The 20,031-nt window shown below is 41.6% G+C and overlaps 1 protein-coding gene across 1 annotated transcript in view; it reads left to right on the top strand.

Annotated features, from left to right (window-relative positions):
- The window catches only part of FNDC3B (fibronectin type III domain containing 3B), a 171,561-nt gene that overhangs the window by 93,816 nt on the left and 57,714 nt on the right, over positions 1-20,031 (top strand). The window contains exons 6-10 of the mRNA XM_075157388.1: positions 1,010-1,068; positions 7,292-7,449; positions 9,661-9,720; positions 12,530-12,668; positions 13,007-13,060. Coding sequence (XP_075013489.1) covers positions 1,010-1,068; positions 7,292-7,449; positions 9,661-9,720; positions 12,530-12,668; positions 13,007-13,060 — 470 coding nt within the window. The remainder of the gene's footprint in view (positions 1-1,009; positions 1,069-7,291; positions 7,450-9,660; positions 9,721-12,529; positions 12,669-13,006; positions 13,061-20,031) is intronic.

The following is a 20,031-nucleotide window of genomic DNA, read 5'->3' as shown; positions in this document are numbered from 1 at the left end:
AAAACCCAGAAAAAATATGTTCCTAGTTTTCCATTAGAGAATTCTGTAGTGGAAAGTGAGGCCTCTCTGTGCTGCGGTCCAAGAGGAATAAAGCTGCTTTGTGTCACCTCATTACTCTAAGCTGATGTTTTACCTCAAGCCTTTTTGCGGGGGGAGGATGGGGGAAAGGCTGATTCCACTGCTCAGATGATCGCCTCTGCAGCACCTTCTGTGCTCAATTAGTCCATCTAATTTAGGTGCAGTATTTCACACCCTGCCCTGGGATAACGCTGCGTAGCCCCTGCGAGAGCTGCTGTACCAGGCACAAGGCTCGGGGAGGAGGACGGACTGCTGCTGGTCGGGCGTCCGAATTGGCCTGGCATGACTTTATTACCTCCCTAGTTGAAAGGTGGCTGTTAAAAGAGCTTTAAGCATTACATGATAACAGCTTTTAAGGACAGGTGGCTGTAGGGTGGGTGCCGGGGTGCAGGACAGGCACTCTGTGCAGCTCGTCTGGGCTTTCCCCGCATGGGGCAAGGATGCTTATCCTCTCCGGTAGCCCGGTGCTCTGGCGAGCAGGCGGATAGCCCAGCCCTACAGCTGATGGAGTAAGGATGTGTTTGGTTAATAAACCAGGATTAGATTCAGCAATAATTGAGCTGTAGAAACCCCTGGGCTTCTTCCATGGCTGAGCTTTGGAAATAGGATGGTTTTGCTTTGTGAAAGCACATCCCAATTAATATTATTGTTTGTGGAGGATGCATCTACAAATAATTCCACCTTTCTGAATATCTGCAATTACTGGAAGTTCCGTTCCCTCCTTTTTCTCTTTTATAATTTCTTAGTATTAATCCATGTAACTGCATACCTTAAATTGACAAGAGCAAAACAGCTGATGCTTATGTGCAGGTAATCCCTCTCTCTCTCTCTCCTATTTACAAATTCATGAAGAATTACTGACATAGCTGACATTTTTGTTTATTTTTGGTCATTTATTTTTCTTCCCATTTCCACATTCTCTATTTTACAGAATTTGATTCAGAAACAAAAAGGGTTCAAGACATTCTTTCTGGAATGGAGAAACCACAGGTATGTGATCCCAAATTACCTCACACACAAAAAAAATAGCAAATGTGATAAATAGATTGTGTCACAACATGCTGGTGATTTCACAGGGGACCACCTCCTGAATTTTTTCCTTAGTAAATTGTTGCTGCTGTATATATCTAACTCATTTTGCCGGGATATAAATTTGAAGCATGTTTTGTGCTCATGGGTAGTTGTGGAATCACACCAGTCGCCTGTTTCCTGAGGGCAACTTCCAGTGTTCATAGTGTGATGGGGAACCAAGCGCACTGGGATGATTTACATAGCTCCTACCCCGTCTCCCCTGGGTTTAATTTTATTTGTCATGAGCAATTTATGTCTGTAATCATGATTAAATGAAGCTAATTCTATTATTCAATGGCAATGGCTATATTCTAAGTTTGTCTAAGCCATAAAAGCACGTGAATTGTAATGGAAATTGAATCACCGTGCTGGGTGTGATCGCTGTCAGGTAAGGTTATTCATAAATCAGGTTTTAAGCCCTTTGAATGTGATGTTTTTCTAGTTTGGTGTGTCAAATGGAAACCAGAAGGGTAGTGTGGATCTAAAAGAAGGGTCCAAACAAGCACTTGAAGAAGCAGTCTGGAGACGGCTGTGCTTTGGGGGTTTTGCCTCCTTTGCTCTGTCAGGGCTCAGGCCTTTCTCTGTCCAGCTGGAAAGCTAGTAAACAAATAAGCAAATTTAAAAAAAAACAGTTGGAAAGCTCATCTAAAGTCTGGGTTCAACAGTAGCTGATGGAGGCTGGTGTAAAGTAATTCTGCAGTGGGAGCACGAAGAGGTGGCTGCTCCTCAGATGCAGAAGTGGCAGAGCTCAGGGAGAGGCAGGTGTGAGCACAGGCTGAGGTTTATTTTAAGGATCTGTTCTCTTAGATGCTTTTGTTCTGAATAAATACAAAAGGTGTTTGCTCTTAAATTGCTCAGTCAGTAGGTGTTGGATCCTACTGTCATGGCATCTACAAGAGCAGATTCAAAGCCAGCCAGAATCTAAACCAGACCTGCAGAGATGATAAATACCAGGGGGCTGCACCCGAGTTTCTGTTTGCAAGAAGTAAAATTGCTTTATGTCGTGTAGAGACAATACCAAGCTGAAGGCCTGAGAGAAGAGTTTCTGGGAGATCAGAATTATCACAAAATTAGGCTAGTTTATTGTACAGAGTGAGTCAATATTTCTGTATTGAGGACTACTTGAATGTTGCCCATCTGGTAAAATGCCACAGCTAGATGCCTTTTACAAAGATCCGGAGAGCTGACGTGAAAAATGTGTTATTTCATACTTGTATCTATAGAGGTAAGGAGAGAAGCTATTTGAACAGAATTCTGAGCTCTGTACAATTAGATTTATGGTAACCAGAGCACTTAAAGCAGATGGGAGCATAAAACTACCAATAGACAAAAATAGTTTTCCTTGAATCATTTCGAAAATAGGAATCTTAAAAAAAAAAAAAAAAAAAACAAACAAACAAAAAAAAAAAAACAAAAAACAAAACAAAAAAAACCCAAAAAAACCCTAAAACATGATAAATGTTGATTCAATACTAATGACATTTAGTGAGAAGATGCTGGGGATTATCTATTATTCTCTCTGTAACTTTGACATTTGTGAGTAATTAAACTCCTAGGAGTCTCCCAAACCATTAATTGCAGTGAATAATTATGTGTCTGCGTAGTCAGTATTATATCTGATAGAAATACATCATATTATGCATAAATAGTCAGCTGGGCCATATTTCTTGGTAAGCCTTATGCATATATGAATGAAAAATAAAACGATGTATAGAAAAATGATTGTGTAGAAAGAAGTGACACAATGAAAACGAAAGGGCACAGAGCAGTAGGTCAGTGGCAAGGCGAGTGATGGTATGTCTGCAGCACATGGCTTTGATGTGTCCAAGCCAGCATCTCTCTCCACCACCTGAGCAACTCCTGTAGGAGACTCTGCAGTCGTGGTATCGCTTGGAGCCATCTTTAATATAGCTTATCCAGGTACCTTTCTGTAACAAAGTCTCTCTCACTTTTCTGAGTAAAAAATACACATTTTTAAAATTATTAGATTATAAAAAGTCTTTTTTCGATAATAGATGTTGTTACCTGTTTGAGAGACATGCAACCAAACTGTAAATTTAATCGTGGTTTTATCCCTTTGACAGCAAAAATTTTAAAAGAAGCCTTTTGCTTTTCCCCCCCTCAAGTTTCTATTTAAACTGAAATATATTTTTAATTCGCATTATCGCAGACAAAGTAAGCATTCTCTAAAGCAAATACCTCGGTGAGGGGAGGGAAACTTGATTCTGTGTTTCCGAAGTGGCGGGGGGCAGCGTCGCATGGCTGGGGGGGACATCACCTCCCGCAGGGAAACGCCGCAGGTCCGCGGAGTCGGAGCTCAAACATTAGTTTGACTTTCCAAAAGGCAGCCTGCTCCTGCTGACTTGCTCTGTGGCAAAACTCATATTTAATCATTGGGATTTTTGCCTAAAACTGCAGGATTAGACCCATAGTTTAAAAGCAAAATCTCGACCCGGTAATAACCGTGTATTCATTTGACCCCCAAGTCTTTCAGCCATTGCCCTCGAGGGAATGAATGAATGTTGCTTGCAGTGTAGTTCTCACACATACAATAAAACCTCGAACCACACGATGCCTGTGAATGCTAACCCGGAATTTGAAAGATAATGAAAGTTGTACAGAAACATTGTTCATTACCTGAAAGACGGGAAGGACCGATATTCATCAGTCTTGTAACCTTATTAAAGTAGTGCAGGAGCTGGGATTCTTTCCCAGGGGCTTTTATAAAATAATTATTTACACCACCGAGTTTTGATAGAGTAGAAAGCAGGCATTTGCTGTGTAAACCGAGAAGTTTTCAGAAACTAATTAACTGTGCTTTTCACCAGGCATACAAAACTCCTTGTGGGAGAATCTTTTGTTAGGTCTCAGCTAAAAGGCCAAGCCAGTCCTGTTCAAAGGGAGCACAGCAATTTTGGGGACAGATGAGACAGGCTGGAGTAACTAGAAAGCAGCACAGAGGTTTACCTGTCCAGCCTGTGAAGAAGTGCTCTGGCTGCTTATATTTTGGTCGGATGAAGTTAGGGCAGCATTAATGAACAATAAACTGTTCTTTTTACTTACAGCTAAGTATTTTTGTCTGCAACATTAGGCTCACCGTTGTGTTACATTAGCTCTCCTGTTCCTTACAGCATTGAAAAAGGCTGGTCTGGATCTGTTCAGCTGCTCACCCTCCATGGAAAGGTGCTTGTTTTCCCAGGTGTAAGCAAGACAAGTTGGGCTTAAAGCTACCGAGCTGGTTTGCGAGTGCCTGCTTGTTATACTCAGCGCATCATAACCCCATTTATTTAACTCACCCTTTTTCACAGCAAAGCTAGGGCTTCCTGCTCCAGGTAGGAGTTCCTCGGTGAAGTTACATGGTGGCTTTGGCCACCAAATCAGATATTGAAGAGATACGCCTTCGGATGGTAAACATGATACGATACCGAGCCTGTTAGTCGGTGAGCAGCAGGTAGGTTTATCTCTAGCCATACAAATAAATCCCTTCCCAGTGCTCGCGCCGACGTGCACAGTACTGTTCTGCTTTCTATACCCAGGGAGTGTATAGATTTGCCTTTTCTGAGTTTATCATGCAGGCAGTGACCCCTCACTTGCTGTGTGTACTCAGTGCAGCTAAGAATTGTATTTAACGATTTCTGGGGTTTATTTTTAAAACTCCACCAGCAGTTACTGTGTACATAACACCACCCAGGCAGGCCAGCAGCCACTCTGAACTGTATCAGTGAGAAGTTAATGGTGTAGCTGGAGCAGCTTAGCAAGTGGGCTTGGACTTTTATCCTCTGCATGGAAATGTCTGCACACTGACTTCGGAGTAATAGCCCAACAGTTTCTAGCGGTTAGTCTGTAAGATACTTTCTCTTATTTTAAGAAACTATGAAACACCTAACTTTTTACAGATTGCTAAAGTTCATGAAAGGGCAGAGTTTTTGCCGTACGCAGAATATATACGTGTGTCCTTGTGAGTAGTCATAGAGAAAAACATTTCAATAGAACATTGGCAGGATATCATGCCTCCAGCTCCAAGTCTGTCTGAATTTATGAAAAACAATTATGCAAGCATATTTCCACAATAAAAGAAACTGCGTGTTGATGGGCTGAGCTGGCATAGTAGTAATGTATGTTTAAAAAAAAAAAGTCTATTTGAACCTTACTATCCAGTTTTCTGATCAAAATATTATTTAAAATACAGACTTTTAGCTCTAAATATCTTTATCACAATTTCATTCACATACATGTGTATATATCTCTCTCAAAAATTTAACTTACCTGTCTTATCTGAATCATTCAAGATTCCTATAAGCTCTCTAATCCAGTATCAGTGTTCACTGGTCCAAGTTTTTGAAGCAAACATTCATACAAGAATTTGCATGTTCATTTTGTTTTTACAAAAAAAAGCTTGATGCCACTTGAAACTTCTTGCCTTACAACTTGTTTTTCACATTAGATTGAACAGAGGTTTTCTTTTTGGCAAGACTTAAGTGTGCTGCTATAAATTAAAACCTTTAACTTTTGAGAGCACGGTGTTTAAGTTAAGATGAGACGTTTCATGGTGTCACCTACTTGTCAGTCTGTTAAAAACAGATTTACGACTTGCTCAGAAAGAATCTGCTTGATATATGGGTGTCTAACAAGAGTTGCAGTGCTCTTCAGCTGGAAGCAATGTGTTTTCATGTGAGAAGTTAAATATTCTCCATTATATAAAGATATTCAGAAGCTGGATTTGTAAACAAGCAGTTTACAAGCTGATTGCTAATATTTCACTACCAAATCACTTATGGGTAAGGTATTTCAATTGTCTCAAGAAAAGTGTAGGAAATGCGTAACCGAGCACCTGCATCATTCATCTTACACCTTCTAAAATAACGTTTTGCTCTATGTGTTGGAAAAATCTGTTAAAATGATAGAACCAGTGAAATTTGATGCGTAGGAGAAATGAATAAAGAATATAAAACCTCATGCTTTGATTCCTCCTTGTGGAGGCTAGCTAAAAAAAAATTCTTTACATTTTCACTACAATTAAGAAAGAAAAACGAAGAGTCGTTTTCATTTACGAGAAGCGGAGAGTTTGTGGCAGAGAATTTGAGGGTATGGAGGCTTTGAGGCTTCCCTGGGCTTTTTTCAGAAGTCATGCATAAAAACGTTGTGCTGTCTTTCCAAGATAGCCAGTGCAACTATTGTTTTCTTCTTCTTTTGAGACAGTGGTGGGGGTGGATTTTTTTTTTTCCTTTTTTCTTGGCTTGATAAGAGAAGGCTGTTCTCTGGGAGGTTGCTGTTTGGTACGTGCAGCTGACGGACGATGCCTGCGGCACCGTGCCAGCGGGCTCTCCTGGTGAGAAAGGCGATGCTAGTTCTGTAAGCTCGGTTGGTCCAGAGTTATGTGGACCTGTGTTTCCAGAAGAATACAGCTGCGCTGGTGGGGTGATAAAGTTGTTTTGGTGCGGGGGTTTGAGGTATTTTTTCTGTGTTGTATTCAGAGAGAATCCTCACCCGTCTGCCATTGAGGTGCCGAACCCAGGGGTGACTACAGCTCATGCATGCAGTCTTTCTCTCACGACACAAAGTGATTCATTTGCAATGTAATTTTTAATTGACAAGTTGGACTTGTGTTACGGTTTTCCCTTACGCTTTTGAGTCAGCGTAACCTTGCAGATTGAATTGGGTTTTTTTATTTATTTGCAGTTGAACTATTGCAGTTTCAAATTACAAGAAGGAATAGGATGACTGAAAAAGCCAGCAGAGTTTTATTAGAGAATCTCCCTAACAAAAGGTTTAGAAAAATAATAGCGTACAAAACAATCTGTAGGAAAAAGTCTTTGTTCCAGTTAGTTCCACCTCCCTTCTGGTAATGGCCACGGCAGCAGGTACCTCCAGAATGGCGCGAGGCATCCTTTGCTGGATGCTTAGACAATGATGAGCCGTGTCACTGCAGGGGGACATCTCTTTATTCCTCATCTGTTAGAGAGTAGTTTATGCCATTAATCTGTATTTTTGTTTGTGTTGTTTCTGACCCTTTATTTTTCACCTCTAGCTCTGAAATTTCCTTTTTACAAGAAATTGATTGTGAAGATGCAAGCAAAAAGCAAATACTTAGAGGATGTGGTGGTGTTCTTGGAATTCAGGGTAACTGCTGTTTCTTTTATAGGTTACAAATATTCAAGCAAGAACAGTTTTACTTTCCTGGTCACCTCCCACTGGCCTTCTAAATGCAGATAGACACAACAACGGTTTGCCTTACACCTGTACCTACGAGGTTGCCTTATCAGATAAAGGGAGGGATGGAAAATACAAGATAATTTACAGGTAACAGCATCATTTTTACACTTGTGTTGCTCTCAAATTGTGTTTTCGTTAGGAGTAATTCTCTGAGCTTCTCAGGGTGTATTTTGGCCCATCAGTCGCAGAAAAAAGGCACCTGTAATTGCTCCCTCGCTGTCCCGTCAGCCCCCCTTGCTGGAGAAGCTTGCAGGGAGCTGGTTGAGTGCATGTCAGAAGGTCCCTAATTGCCTTCTCCTCCCACCGCCCCGGCACGTGGCAATCTTACATATGATCCTGTCTCTCCCATTGCCAAGGAAAAGGTTACTTTTTCTCTTACGCTGAACGTCAGAACCTTCCGTGTATACCATGTGGACAGGATAGCTGCCTTCCTAATGGGCTAAATTCGTGTGGACGTGCAGAACTAAGAACAGTAAAGCTTGGTTTTTGAGCTAACGAGCAAAAGTTGAGGGCTTTACTGCTTTGTAGCACCTTAGATGAGCAGAGGAGGGAGCACACCAATCAGTAGGCCATATAGGCTCCCCAGAAAAACCCGAATACTTGGCTCTCAGCAGTTTTCTGTAAAAATTCTGAGGGATTTCTCTGTCTCTCCTTCCAGTGATCCTCTGAGCTCATTCTGTGATCAAGTACGTATGGTGTTATGCCTTTCTTTTTCCCCGCTAATGATGTCAAGGATAGAAAATTTTGAGATGTGACTTTGGCTGTTGTGAAATGGCTAATCCTTCCCAAATCTCATTAAATAGAGTCCGGGTGGTACAGCATTTGTGGAATTACCTCTCAAGACCAAACTATCTCCTTTCTTAAAATGTCCTGCGAATTAGGGTATTCCTCCTGGTATGCTAAAGGCAGGTCTGTGTGAGCTGTCTTGGATAATATAAAAAGAGCAAATTAACCAGGGAAACGCTGATTTTTTTTTTTCCTGGTATTTACACTAGCTATTTGTGAGCCAGTGTGAGCATCTCTATAGGTCAATGTGTGCTGCTGAGCTCTAAAAATGGAAGGAGACTTTCTAGTACTTCTTGTGCTTGCTGGTGTGATGGCTGCACATTTTCTCCTGGTTGTGAAATGTTGTGCATCTGTTTTAAAGCTGCTAGTAGTAATCTGTCTTCTGCTGCTGGCCAGAGTACAGCCATTAGCTTAATGTGGTAAGCTCCGTCACGAGCAGCAGTAATCATTATTACTATAGGCAAAAGAAAATCTGCAATATGTTGAATACATTGTCTTTGCAAGGAGGTGCACTTATTGCAGAGGGGAAAAAAGTGAATTTGCAGAGAATTGGACTATCTGAAAAAAAGGAAGTGGATTTCTGGCAGCCCAGCAGGCATGTGCTTTCTGCTTGATTTTGTTTCCTTGATTTTGAGATATCTCCCTGTATCTCTCCAACTATCTATGAAATATTTCTTTATGCTAAACTTGTTTCCCATATTTTAATAAAATCACGAATAAGCCAAGCATTTACACGAGATGGCTATTACTTATTAAACACTGACCTGTACCTTAATCTTCACAGAATTGGCAACACATGACTGAGCCTAGTGTTCATTTACCAGCAAACAAGCCAAAAGGAAAAAGAATAGCCCTAACTATGTTGGCTACATTTGAAATTAATAGATTATACGCTGTTTTTTTTCCTAAAATGTCTGAAACTCTGTGCTTTTACTTTTCTTGGTATTGAAAGAGATCTGGGTCCAGCTGTTAGGGCATTAATTAAACGTGTCCTTGCCGTGCTCCTCACAGAGAGTGTGGTTCTGTAAGAGAAAGCAAATAAGTGAAACGGTTGTGCAAGAAACTATACTTTTCCCTCTGAAGTTCAATGACTCTCACTTTTTATAAAGTATTTTGAAATAGTGAGTGTGCAGAAAGTACAAAAGTAATGTCTCGATTCTGCTCTTTGCAGCTGTGGGAGGGTTGAAAAACACAATGAACTTTATGCAAATATCAACAAAATATAAGGATAGCATTGAAATAAACCCATATAGCTAGTTTACTGTATAAATTGGGATGATAACTACTTTTCCGTTATGTATACAGAGCTTCAAAGTTTTCAAGAAACACGAAGTGGGTCGACAAATTGTTCGTGTATTGTTTACTACTGTTTTTCTGTGGTGGAATTTTTTTTCTTCCTTCAAATCACAATATGAGGGAGTTGCTAGTAACTGGAAAATCACTGGCTGTGCTAAGTGTGATACTGCTTTTCATAATTCATTGATTTGTTGGTTTTGGGCTTTTTTCCTGCAGTGGAGAAGAATTAGAATATAACCTGAAAGACCTTAGGCCAGCAACAGATTATCACGTCAGGTGAGTTAGTGTGACTATGAATGTCACTTAAATATAAACTCTTCAATTGTATTAGAATAAATGTGAAAGTTTTTTATCTAACTATACAGTGTAGCTCAAGAATTTCATGGTCACCTCCGTAGGTGTTTTTTTCAGTGGCTTCTAAATATTTTCTGATAGATTTTTATCTCGGACTTCGAGAGTGCTTTTTGAACAATACGTTTTCTGTCATGTTGTTGTCATTGCTATAGTAGGAGCAAAAAAGACATTTGCGTATCTGTATTTCTATCTATATGTCTGGAAGTGCTTGTGTGTCAAAGTGGGATACCTCAAGCATCTTCAAAATTTGTCTAAAGCAACTGGCATTTGTCCAATTATTGTAATATAGGTGTGCTAGCACTGAAAGTATTCCAGCACAGTTTTTTCATAAATACACCTTGCTTCATGAAGTAAATCTGCTGATCCATTTGACCATAGTAATTTCAGCATTTATTCCAAAAAAATGGATTCACAGTGACCTGTCTTGATATTTTTAGAGCATACTTCTCTTTGATTCTAAAAATGTGTTTTACACATTTATTAACTGTTAACACATTCTCGGGTTTGCTCCCTGATGTTTTTAACACCGTCTGTAGTGTTATCTGCTCATGTTGGATTTTTTTTTTTTAAAGACTTTGCTTATGAACCAAGGCTTCAAATTCACATCCTGTTCACTTATGCTCAATATCCTTTTAAAAAAAAATTCCTTTCACTCCTGTCTATTGTTTTCCTTCTGTTGTTCCAGACGAGGGCTAGGTTTGGCATGCTTTTTCCCATCAAGGCTGCTACTGTTTGTAAAACTTGAAAGAACAAACACCTTGCTTCTGAGCTCTGAAAAAGACCCAACACCAAAATATGTCTGTCTTTCTCTGATACTATAGCTTCTTTTTTTTAAGGATATTTTCTAGTGGAGGCCTGAAATGAACTTTTCAAGTAGAAGCACAAGACCAGAAGCAACTTCTTGTAAATAAGTAAGAGACGCAGGCTCCCAGGGCGGGCGGCAGTCCCAGCCCGAGCAGCAGTGGATGGTGGCGAGGAGGAGGAGGTAGTAAAACACTGCTGAGCTTCCAGCTGTAAGCGACTGAACGTCACTTTTGAAGCCAGCTTCGAACAGCAGAGCCGTTGCCACGTGAAGCGTGGTGTTGAGGTCTCATGCGATTTTTAGGGATTTTGCAGGTATTTGCCCCGTGTCCTGGCTGACTTCGCTCTGTTCCCTCGGCCTTCCTGCAGGTTTGCCAAATTATAAATCATTTGTGAACAGTTAGCAATAACTTCTGTTTAAAAAGAAGTGGTGAACTGCTAAACATAAAAGTCAGACTTAAAAAGCAGCAGCACGTGTTTGTAGTGGAGGGAACGGACACTGAAAAGGCCGACTGTTTGCTTTCCACGACAATTTTCTTTCTTCACTGAAAAAGTTATGTATTAACGACTGTGAAGAAATAAATCTGTTAAGTAAAGAAATTTACGGGGCCGACAGTTACTCAGCAGACCGCCTTGGGTCTCCTTAACCCTGGCAGCATCCCTCAGGGCTCCGTCTCCGCGCAGACAAGCTGCCTGCGCTTGCTCCTGCCCTGCTGGGCCCTGCGCACCCAGGAGAACCCGCTTCGCTCCGAACCTACCTCCCGCGACTCTTCAGTAGTATTTTGGTACCTTCAGAGATGGCTGTGCTCAGTGTTTCAATGGCTTGCAGAAGATGCTCGTTAAGCTCGTTTTTGCGTGGTCGTGTTCCCCGATGGTGTGTCTTTCATGCTTAGCTGTGCTGATTTCCGGCACATGCACGCACCGCTTGCCAGATGCAGACTCAATTAATTAATTGCATTTGTTTTCACTCCTGACTGCTAACAGGTGATGGGTGCAGCAGCACTATAGCAGTTCTTGTGAACCTCCCCCGAAAGGTTTAATTCTACGTAGGTGGCCATTGTACTTAAATTACTCTTATCTACTGAAAACAAATTTAGAAATTGCCCTTTCTTAAACTCTGCATTCAAGTACACAATAGCTACAGCCAGCTCAGAGGTCATCGTCTGGTCATGGTTTGAACGCTTTTTTGAGTAGGAGACTTCCAATTTGCACTTCTCTTTCGCTGCGTGGAAAATGTGAAGGGAAAAAATAACATCATTAATTTTTCAGAGAAAAGCACCTCGTGAGGAAGTGCTCAACTATAATTGTATTCGCTTTCCCACATTGTTTGGTGTTGTGTATCCCCTTCTGTGCTGATATATAGAGGATTTGCCTGAAATCAAATTTGCTTTGAAGATTTTTAGTTTATCAGAGTAATGTTCCTGAGCTGCGTTAGTTCTAATGCATGGAAGTCCACTAGGTGCTGACACCTCAGCTATATAGGAGAAGCTTGTACCCATGGAAGGAGACCAGCAGTTTCCACCACTCAACATGGACAGGTGAATCAGGTGTAAACCAGACATTAAAGTTTATACCTTTTTCTCATGAGTTCATGCTTTCTGTTGTATTGTGAAGCGGATTTTAGCACAGTGTGTTAAAGTCTGGCAATAGGCAGGGAAATAGTGGTGGAAAGAAGAGATGATGATGATGATAACTCAGTGGTCTATGGGAGAATTTGCACAAAACACTGTAACGTTCCTCTTCTGCTGTGAGTTTTTTTGCGTACTTGTACCAAGTGAAGTAGAATAATGATAGCCACTGGTCTGTGAGAAATCTATCATTAGTGGACAGTATCATGGATGCTTTGGTAGTCAAATATTGTGGCTGAGGCAGTGCTGTCTCATCTTGTAGCTGTCAGCAAATTTATAACCCATTTGAATATTGTTTCCAGGGTATATGCAATGTACAACTCAGTAAAGGGATCCTGCTCAGAGCCAGTCAGCTTCACCACTCACAGCTCAGCACCAGAGTGTCCCTTCCCACCCAAACCCTCGCACAGGACCAAAAGCTCCTTAACCTTACAATGGAAGGTAGGTAATGCTTGGATCAGGCAAGAAGGCAGTGAAAAATGCAGTTTACCGACAGTGAGCATAACTGTTGAAAATAATTGAAAGCTGAGACAGTCATTTTTCAGTAAGGGACTTGAACTTGCTGTACTCTGACAAATCCCTCCCCATGCACTGACTTGACTGTTAAAATACATGTGTTTCATTACGTCCAGCTTCTTCTCGGTATTCGTTAAGAGGTTGCCAAGCTGTGTGCAAACCCCAAGCTTTGGTTTCACTTTAAACTGTAGTCATTTGCCTGGAGGGGGGGAAGTAGTTTTCTCTTATTCCCAAAATCACCTTTTGTTTATTTTTGTTCATAGGCACCCATTGATAATGGTTCAAAAATCACCAGCTACCTTCTGGAGTGGGATGAGGTAAGTAGTAACTAGTTAAAATAAATACATAAATAAATGACACTGAGACTTTACAAGAATTTGCTGAGTAAAGAAAAATAATTGAATACAGGAGAAAGCAGAAGTAGGAAAATGAAATCCTGATGGCATTAGGTAAAGAGTTGGAAAGGTGAAAGGGGCAGTGGGGGGAAAACTTTTCATTCCGTGCATTTTATGCAGAGACTATGTTCTGCTTCTGTGCTCATGAAAGCTAACTTTTTATTGCTCGTTTGATGTACTTTATTTGTTAATTAGCATTACTTATTATTTAATTACTTGTGATGTATCTTAGAGTTCTGTTCGTGATCTCTTTCTTCTGGATGCTGTCTAAGTGCAGAATAAAACACTGTTCCTGCCTCGAAGGAGAATAGCCATGATCTTGCAGCCCTTTCTACAGAGAATGTATTCAGGGTCAAAATTAACAGTGTCCTTTACATAGTGGCAACTAGTCCCCTTCCAGACACAAAAGGAAATAAGTTCTCTGTCCCAAATATCTTACATCGTTAGTGAGCAGCGTGCTGTCAGGGAGAGTGTCAAAAGCAAGAGATGTGGAGTATTTGCTGGAGGTGGGTTCTGGTTGTGAGTCCTCCCTCCATCCCCTAATTCCTTTCTGCCTCCTTTCCATTGTGCAAGCCATATTTCTGCAGAAAGCATGAGTCAGTGAATATCATCTTTGAAGGAAAAAATACATATTAGGTGACAGAAAAGGCTTGGGCAACACTTAAAGAGAAAAAAAGTCATGAGTCAGGAAGTGAAGAGTGTGCAGGGGTGTTTAGTTGTACAGTCTGAGAAACATCTCTTGAGGTTTTTAGTAGTCTAAAAATAATATTCTAAAGGCAGTATTCTGTTAAGAATAGTTTTCTAACATTTCACTAGTAGCGTGTTCCCGGATCATTCTGCTACATGTTGGACGTTTGGAACCACTCACTGTGCAAACATTTATTGTATGCAGTATCACAGCAAGCGGGGTCTACATGATGAGAAACCCACTGAACTGAACTAAAATTAAACAGTAATTTCAGAATGGCTTGCTGTCCCTCTCCGCATAATGGAAGGGGAAAGGTCGTCAGTGAAGAAGAAAGAAGTGGAGTGTGAGGTCTGGGAAAGGAGATTAAAAAGACATTTCTCCAAAAGGATGGGCCGGGATGATCCTGCTGTCACACCCTGACTGTGCAGTTGTGATCTCTTGCAAGGCTTCCAGTAACTTGGAGCCATGGGAATGTAACAGCACCGAGCATGAAGCAGTGGAAACGTGAATGATTCCAGCCTGCAAAGGGAAGAGAAGCAACAGAAGATCTTGTCAGAAGAAAGACCAACAACAGACCATTAATACAGTGCAAATACTTTTGATGTTAATTTTGTCCACATGGAGCCTAGTCGTAATTTTGGATATATGTAAGGCAATTCTAAAATGCTTTTGTCCTTTAAACCCTTTAATACTGAGTATATAGCTAGAGCCTTGTCTTCAGAAAGAATTGTTAAGATGTCTGTTTTTCACAGGGCAGAAGTAGTTTGGTTTAGGCTAGCTCATGTACCAATGGGGAGAAATGAAGACGTCCTGATTCCCTTAGTCTATCTATTTTAATTACCTTGTTTTCTCAGTAACAGTCCTGAAATCTGAGATCCCAGTGGATAGCTAGCCAGCAAAGATGAAAGAATAATGTCCCTGCACAAATTAATTTGGTACATCTCCAATGTTTTGGCAAGACTCCTAACTAGATGTAGTTTTTTGGTTGCGAGACAGTTAATGCTACAGGTGTAGCTTCTCTGAAGAATTTTTTCCTCCGATATGAGACAGAAATGCAATTTTAAGTTGCTGAATTAGAACTTGCTATTAAGGCTTATTAAAGAAAAAGTCTGAAGATGCAGGCTGGCTGTGCCTGCATCTGCAGGAGCCTCATCTACCTGCGAGGGCGAGCTCGGCAAGCTGTTCCACTCACTTTTTCACGTGCCATTGCAAGTTGTGCCTCCGACGTAGGGTGCAGTTAGCTACCGGGGTTAAGGCACCCAAGTACAAAAGGGAATTCACTTGCAATGCCCTGTACCCTCGCACTTGGTTGTGTAAACTGCACGTAAGCAAAAGCACTAACTTTGTTACAATGCCACACTGTGTCCTGGTGAAATCAAGAAATGAATACACCAGGGAAGAGGAGAACGCTTGCCAGGCAACAGCGAATGCTCTGCCAGATCTCAGCTAGAGCAACATTCATTAGCTACAGGGCACAGAACAAAATATAAACATGGGAAAATCAGCGATCAGAAGGAAATTAAATTGTGGCTGCAAAGCAGAGAGGGCTTTGCATGAGTGGAGAACAAGAAATCTATCCGATGATAAAGTTAGAAAAACACCCTAAAATGGCAGTCTGCCTTGAGAAGTTGCGACCCCTCCTCGGGACGGATAGCGTGCGAGTGAGCCGTGGAAAGCCCTCGCAACGCAGACGCGACATGCAGATCCTGGAAAGCTGTCGTGCAAAGGCTGCAGCCTCAGACGACAGAAACAAAACTGGCATCAGGCATGGGAGACGTGGCGAGTGGCGGAGGCGGTCGGGCGAGCGCGTCCGGCTGTGTCCCAGGCGCGCTGGCGTGTCCCCCCAGCTCGAGCGGTGCTGCCCGCTCCCACCAAGGGAGGGGCTCCAGCAGCCCCTTCGCGCTCCGGCACGGCAGGTAGCAGGTTGTCTCTCTCTGGGGCAGTTCAGATCTTGGAGCGTGTCCGATGTTCAACAGTATCTCAACTCGATCCTCCTGTTTTTACAGGGCAGAGGCATAGTTTATAGCATCTAAAATGCAGCCAGGAGTGTAGGTGGCATTGCTTGTATATGCAAAAAATAAATTGTTGCTGTAGAATGACAGCAGAAGCGGCACGTTTTACGGTTCTAGGATTCGGCGAGGTTGTAAATTGTAGCAAGAGGACAGCATCTCATCTCTTCATGGCTGTAGCTGAGGAGTCCCACAGGGCCGAGGTGCTGCAGTGCCAGCTGGGTGCTGGGGGGGATCTGCCTGGGACCCTGGGTGCAGCGCTCCTCAGCAAGCCCCGTGCCACCCCACGTACCTACCGCAGGTTCCCCGCTTCTCTGGAGGGTCGCTCAAGGGACCGGAGAAAGGTGTTTGAGGCAGAGTTGGGTTTCTGTTTTGTTTTTTTTTTTTATTTTACTGTATCTTGCTGAGAATAGGCGTGGTACTGTTCCTATTCTCTGGTTTAGCTGTCTTTTCTCATATATACTTTAAAAACCTTCTCTTGCCTCATTAGATGAGCTTTAAATGAAACACAAATGAGTTGCTTTTGTTTCTTCTTTGGAATTAGATGTGTTGTATTCTGACCTACTTTGATGAAGAGAGGGTTATACTGCTTAATATGTCACTGTGCCAGTCCTACCCAGCTGCTGCTGCTTCCGATTAGTTCTGAGTTTTGGGGTTTTTCCTGACCTACAGACTCTGGAAGATAGAGTACTCAATAGACAAAGCTATTCCTGTTATTCCACCTTTTTCCCCTCACAGTTTGGATTAAATGGTTTGTGATGCGACTGGCATTACATATTAGAAAACGCAAATACTTTCTTTCTCGGTACGGACGTAGGTCTTTGAATTGCAGTTGCAATGCCTTGCTAATAAACTGTTTAAGCTTAAAATACCTGAAGAACTATGAAGGACGATCTTCATTCTTTAACAGCAGAGTAAAAGATCAGTTCAGTGAATTGTCACTCAGTTACGTTGGAGGTACGCTAGTAAAGTTGCCGTTGACTTCAGAGGAGTTAGGATCAGCCCCTCTTCTCAGGTATTTTGAAATTCAGTGGGATCTGAACATGCCTGCACCGCAGGTGCTGGGATTGGGAATAGTAGTCTGGCAATAAAATTGGTTAAAATTAGTAATTAAGGAAATTAAGGAAAACTCCATCTTCTGGCTCTTTTTCTATGAACTTTACAAACCTGAACCCTTTGAACTTACAGACCTGAACTAGTCAGTTGATGACTTTGTGCCAGGATTGATTATTCAGGGTAAGCAAAAGGCTAATCGGAAAAAATACCATTAAAAATATACCAAACAGAAAACATCACCGTAAAGGAGGTGATGCTTTCTCCTGATGCCAGTGTTCATCAAAATCAGTAAACTGTAACTGCATTGAAAAACGCCGCTGGCACTGCTGTAAGAATCAGGCCTTTGTTACTAATTAGATGTGAAATGATCATTCTGTGATAGTGGTAGTAAATAAATGTTTCTTTTGTGCATATGGATAGCGAGAGTATCCTTTTCATTCTCTATGGGAAAGTGGAGGACTGTTCCTGAGCCGGAGACAAGGACATCCCTCTTATGCAGCGTGTGTTGCTGTTTTGTACGTAACTCAAAAGCAGCTTTAATTCTCATCCAGTAAGCGTCTCGTTTTAATTTGCTCAAGAGAGAGACAGATACAATACCACACTATTTAACGATTTGGTGGTGGATAGTTAATAATTAAGTTTATATGTAGATAAATGGAGATAATTTTGTTCAGCCACAAAGTTTTAAACTTCTCGAGGCTAGCAGAGATGTGCTCACTTATACTAGCCGGTAATCTGGGCCATGCATCTCATGGTGGTCCACCAGAACTCGGATCCATGGAGCTCCACGCTCATGCTCGGGCTTGTGTTTGTTCACCTACCTGCCCTCTAGGTCTCTTCTGTGGCTATGCCGCTCCTGTCAGACATGCAAGAGGAGGGTCTTGGTTAAGTTTGGGTTTTGGGTATACTTTAGGGATGTTTCATAGGCCCTGTTCTGTCTTCTAAATGTTTGTATATGTAGAAAATTCAGTTACTTGTATAAAAGCTTGCACAATAAATGCTTTGCAGAGATATTAGGGTGTGTTATAGTAATTGTTGACAGTTTGCTCCGCAGCTTTGTGTCAGATTGACTCTCAGTCTGTTGCTTTGTATTGCCAGTGTGAACCAAACACAGAAGTTAACGCTGGCGTGGCCCGCAGCAGATTGCCGTCTTGCCTCCTGGTTGCAGATCTGGTGCTGGCAGCTTTTATTCAGACTTTTGCAGTGAGGTCTTGTGAAGGACTGTGCTCCGTTTCTGTATCCACTGCGGTGGCCCATTCCTCTTTTCGTGTTTATTTACTACATCTGCTGCAGGGAATGCGGTCAACAAAACCCGTTTAAAATCTCAAACCCCTTGTCTCGGTAAACGCAATCTCCAAGAGAAACTTAAGCAACCTGTTTTAAGTGAGTGTGTAGCTTGAAATACAGCTGGAATAGCAGGCAAAACTCTTAAAATGCTGTGTTATAGTGTTGTGCAAATTCTGATGGATTTGTGGAGCTGAATTGTTCATGTTTCCTCGGGCAGGCCTTGGTGATCATCACAGTATGGGTTGTCGTCGTGAAGAATAGGGAATGCAGGCTGGAGAAACCCCGGCTAGTGAAGAAGTCAGACAGTGTCTGCTCTCCCTCTGAAATTTGTGGATTAGAAATATTTGCGGAAATGATACAGTATATTTTAAGCAACTTACGAAACATTATTTAAAGGATTAAAACTTGGATGCCGAGTGTACAAAGAATAGGAGAAGGATTCTGGGAAAGCTGTAAGACTCTTGGGTGGCAGCCAGTACCAGCCTGCCAGTTGTTCCTGTCCATAATTATGCCAGCATTAGTGCTTTCATAAATCTTGGGAGGAAAGGAGCGGAGAGACTATTTCCAGGCTATTAATGCCAGGGTAATTAGAAATATCGGCCAGCCTCTCCAATTAGTGCCAATAGAATCTGAAATACCAACCAGTCTGAGTAATTTGAATACCAGTCGGTCTGTGGGCGAGTCTGGGGAATGTACAATACCAGTTCTAGAAGGAAAATATATACAATATCAGAATTCGTACTGTTATAAAGTTGAAGATAATGTAAATGCTTGGCAATCTTTGCAAAGTTTTAACCCGCCAGTTTGACAAATTGGAATTTCCTTGGTCCATTGCTCTCAGTTCAGGCATTGTGCTACAGGTGAGATTTTCCATGACTTTCCTTTTTAGCCAGCCATCGCTGTTCATCTGTTTATCGACCACATGCTTAGTGGTCACTTTGTTCTCTTGGAGAAAAAAAAACAGTAAAATGATGAAAAAAACACATTCTTAAGCAGAAAACAGAAAGAGATTAAATGTTTTCAAATGCTTCACAAATAATGAAGTCAGGATGGTTTTAAGGAGTTAGAGAAAATTTAATGCATCTGAGCCTATAAAAGAGAGTTTGCATAGGGGAAGAAAATCTATTCTTAGGAGTCCTGCACTGATGAATGGATATCTTACTAAAACATAGGATTACTAATTAGGTTTTATATAGTCTGGATTTTAAATGTGTTATCGTTGAGCTGGGAAGTATGGTGACCTATTATTTTTGTCCAAAAGGAGTTTTGTATAACTATCTAGGGATTTTAGATCTGAAGAAGTTCTCTGATTTACAAAAGACTTTTGCTTTCGGAGTCATGATTCTCTTCCAATTCCCCCCCTTAATTTACTTCAGCCATACAGTAATGCTACAGCTGGAGCAGGGGGGTGAAGTTGAAGAAGATTGTGTATAAAACCAAGTTCTAGAACAAGTGTAGGATCACCTTGTATAAATAAAAGTAAGTTATGGCTGTTTGCCAGTGTGCTAAATATCCCTTCAGTGCCTCCAAATTATTGTGCCGTGCTGGAGGTCTGCATGATCGTTTCTAGCTTGATAAACACATTTTGGAGACTTACTACAAATATTTTATGGAGCTCTTCCTTCTGTGTTGCAATCCAAGTGAAAAGAAGTGGAAATTGATAGGGGCTGGAGAATGGGCCAGTAAAAAGGCATGTCCCCCTCGGGCACTTTTGAGATCTTTAATGATGAAGTGATGTGTTGAGCATGGAGGAAGAACGGTGTGTGGGAGGACAGACAGAGCTCAAGGAGGCAGCAGCAGGTGAGGCTGTTGGCTGCAGTGAGGGACACCTATATATATCATTTTCTTGATAG

This window comes from Calonectris borealis, chromosome 9, assembly GCF_964195595.1.
Source record: "Calonectris borealis chromosome 9, bCalBor7.hap1.2, whole genome shotgun sequence".
NCBI lineage: Eukaryota > Metazoa > Chordata > Aves > Procellariiformes > Procellariidae > Calonectris > Calonectris borealis.
The sequence above is the reverse complement of the archived record's forward strand: the minus strand, read 5'-3'. Positions and strand labels throughout refer to the sequence as shown.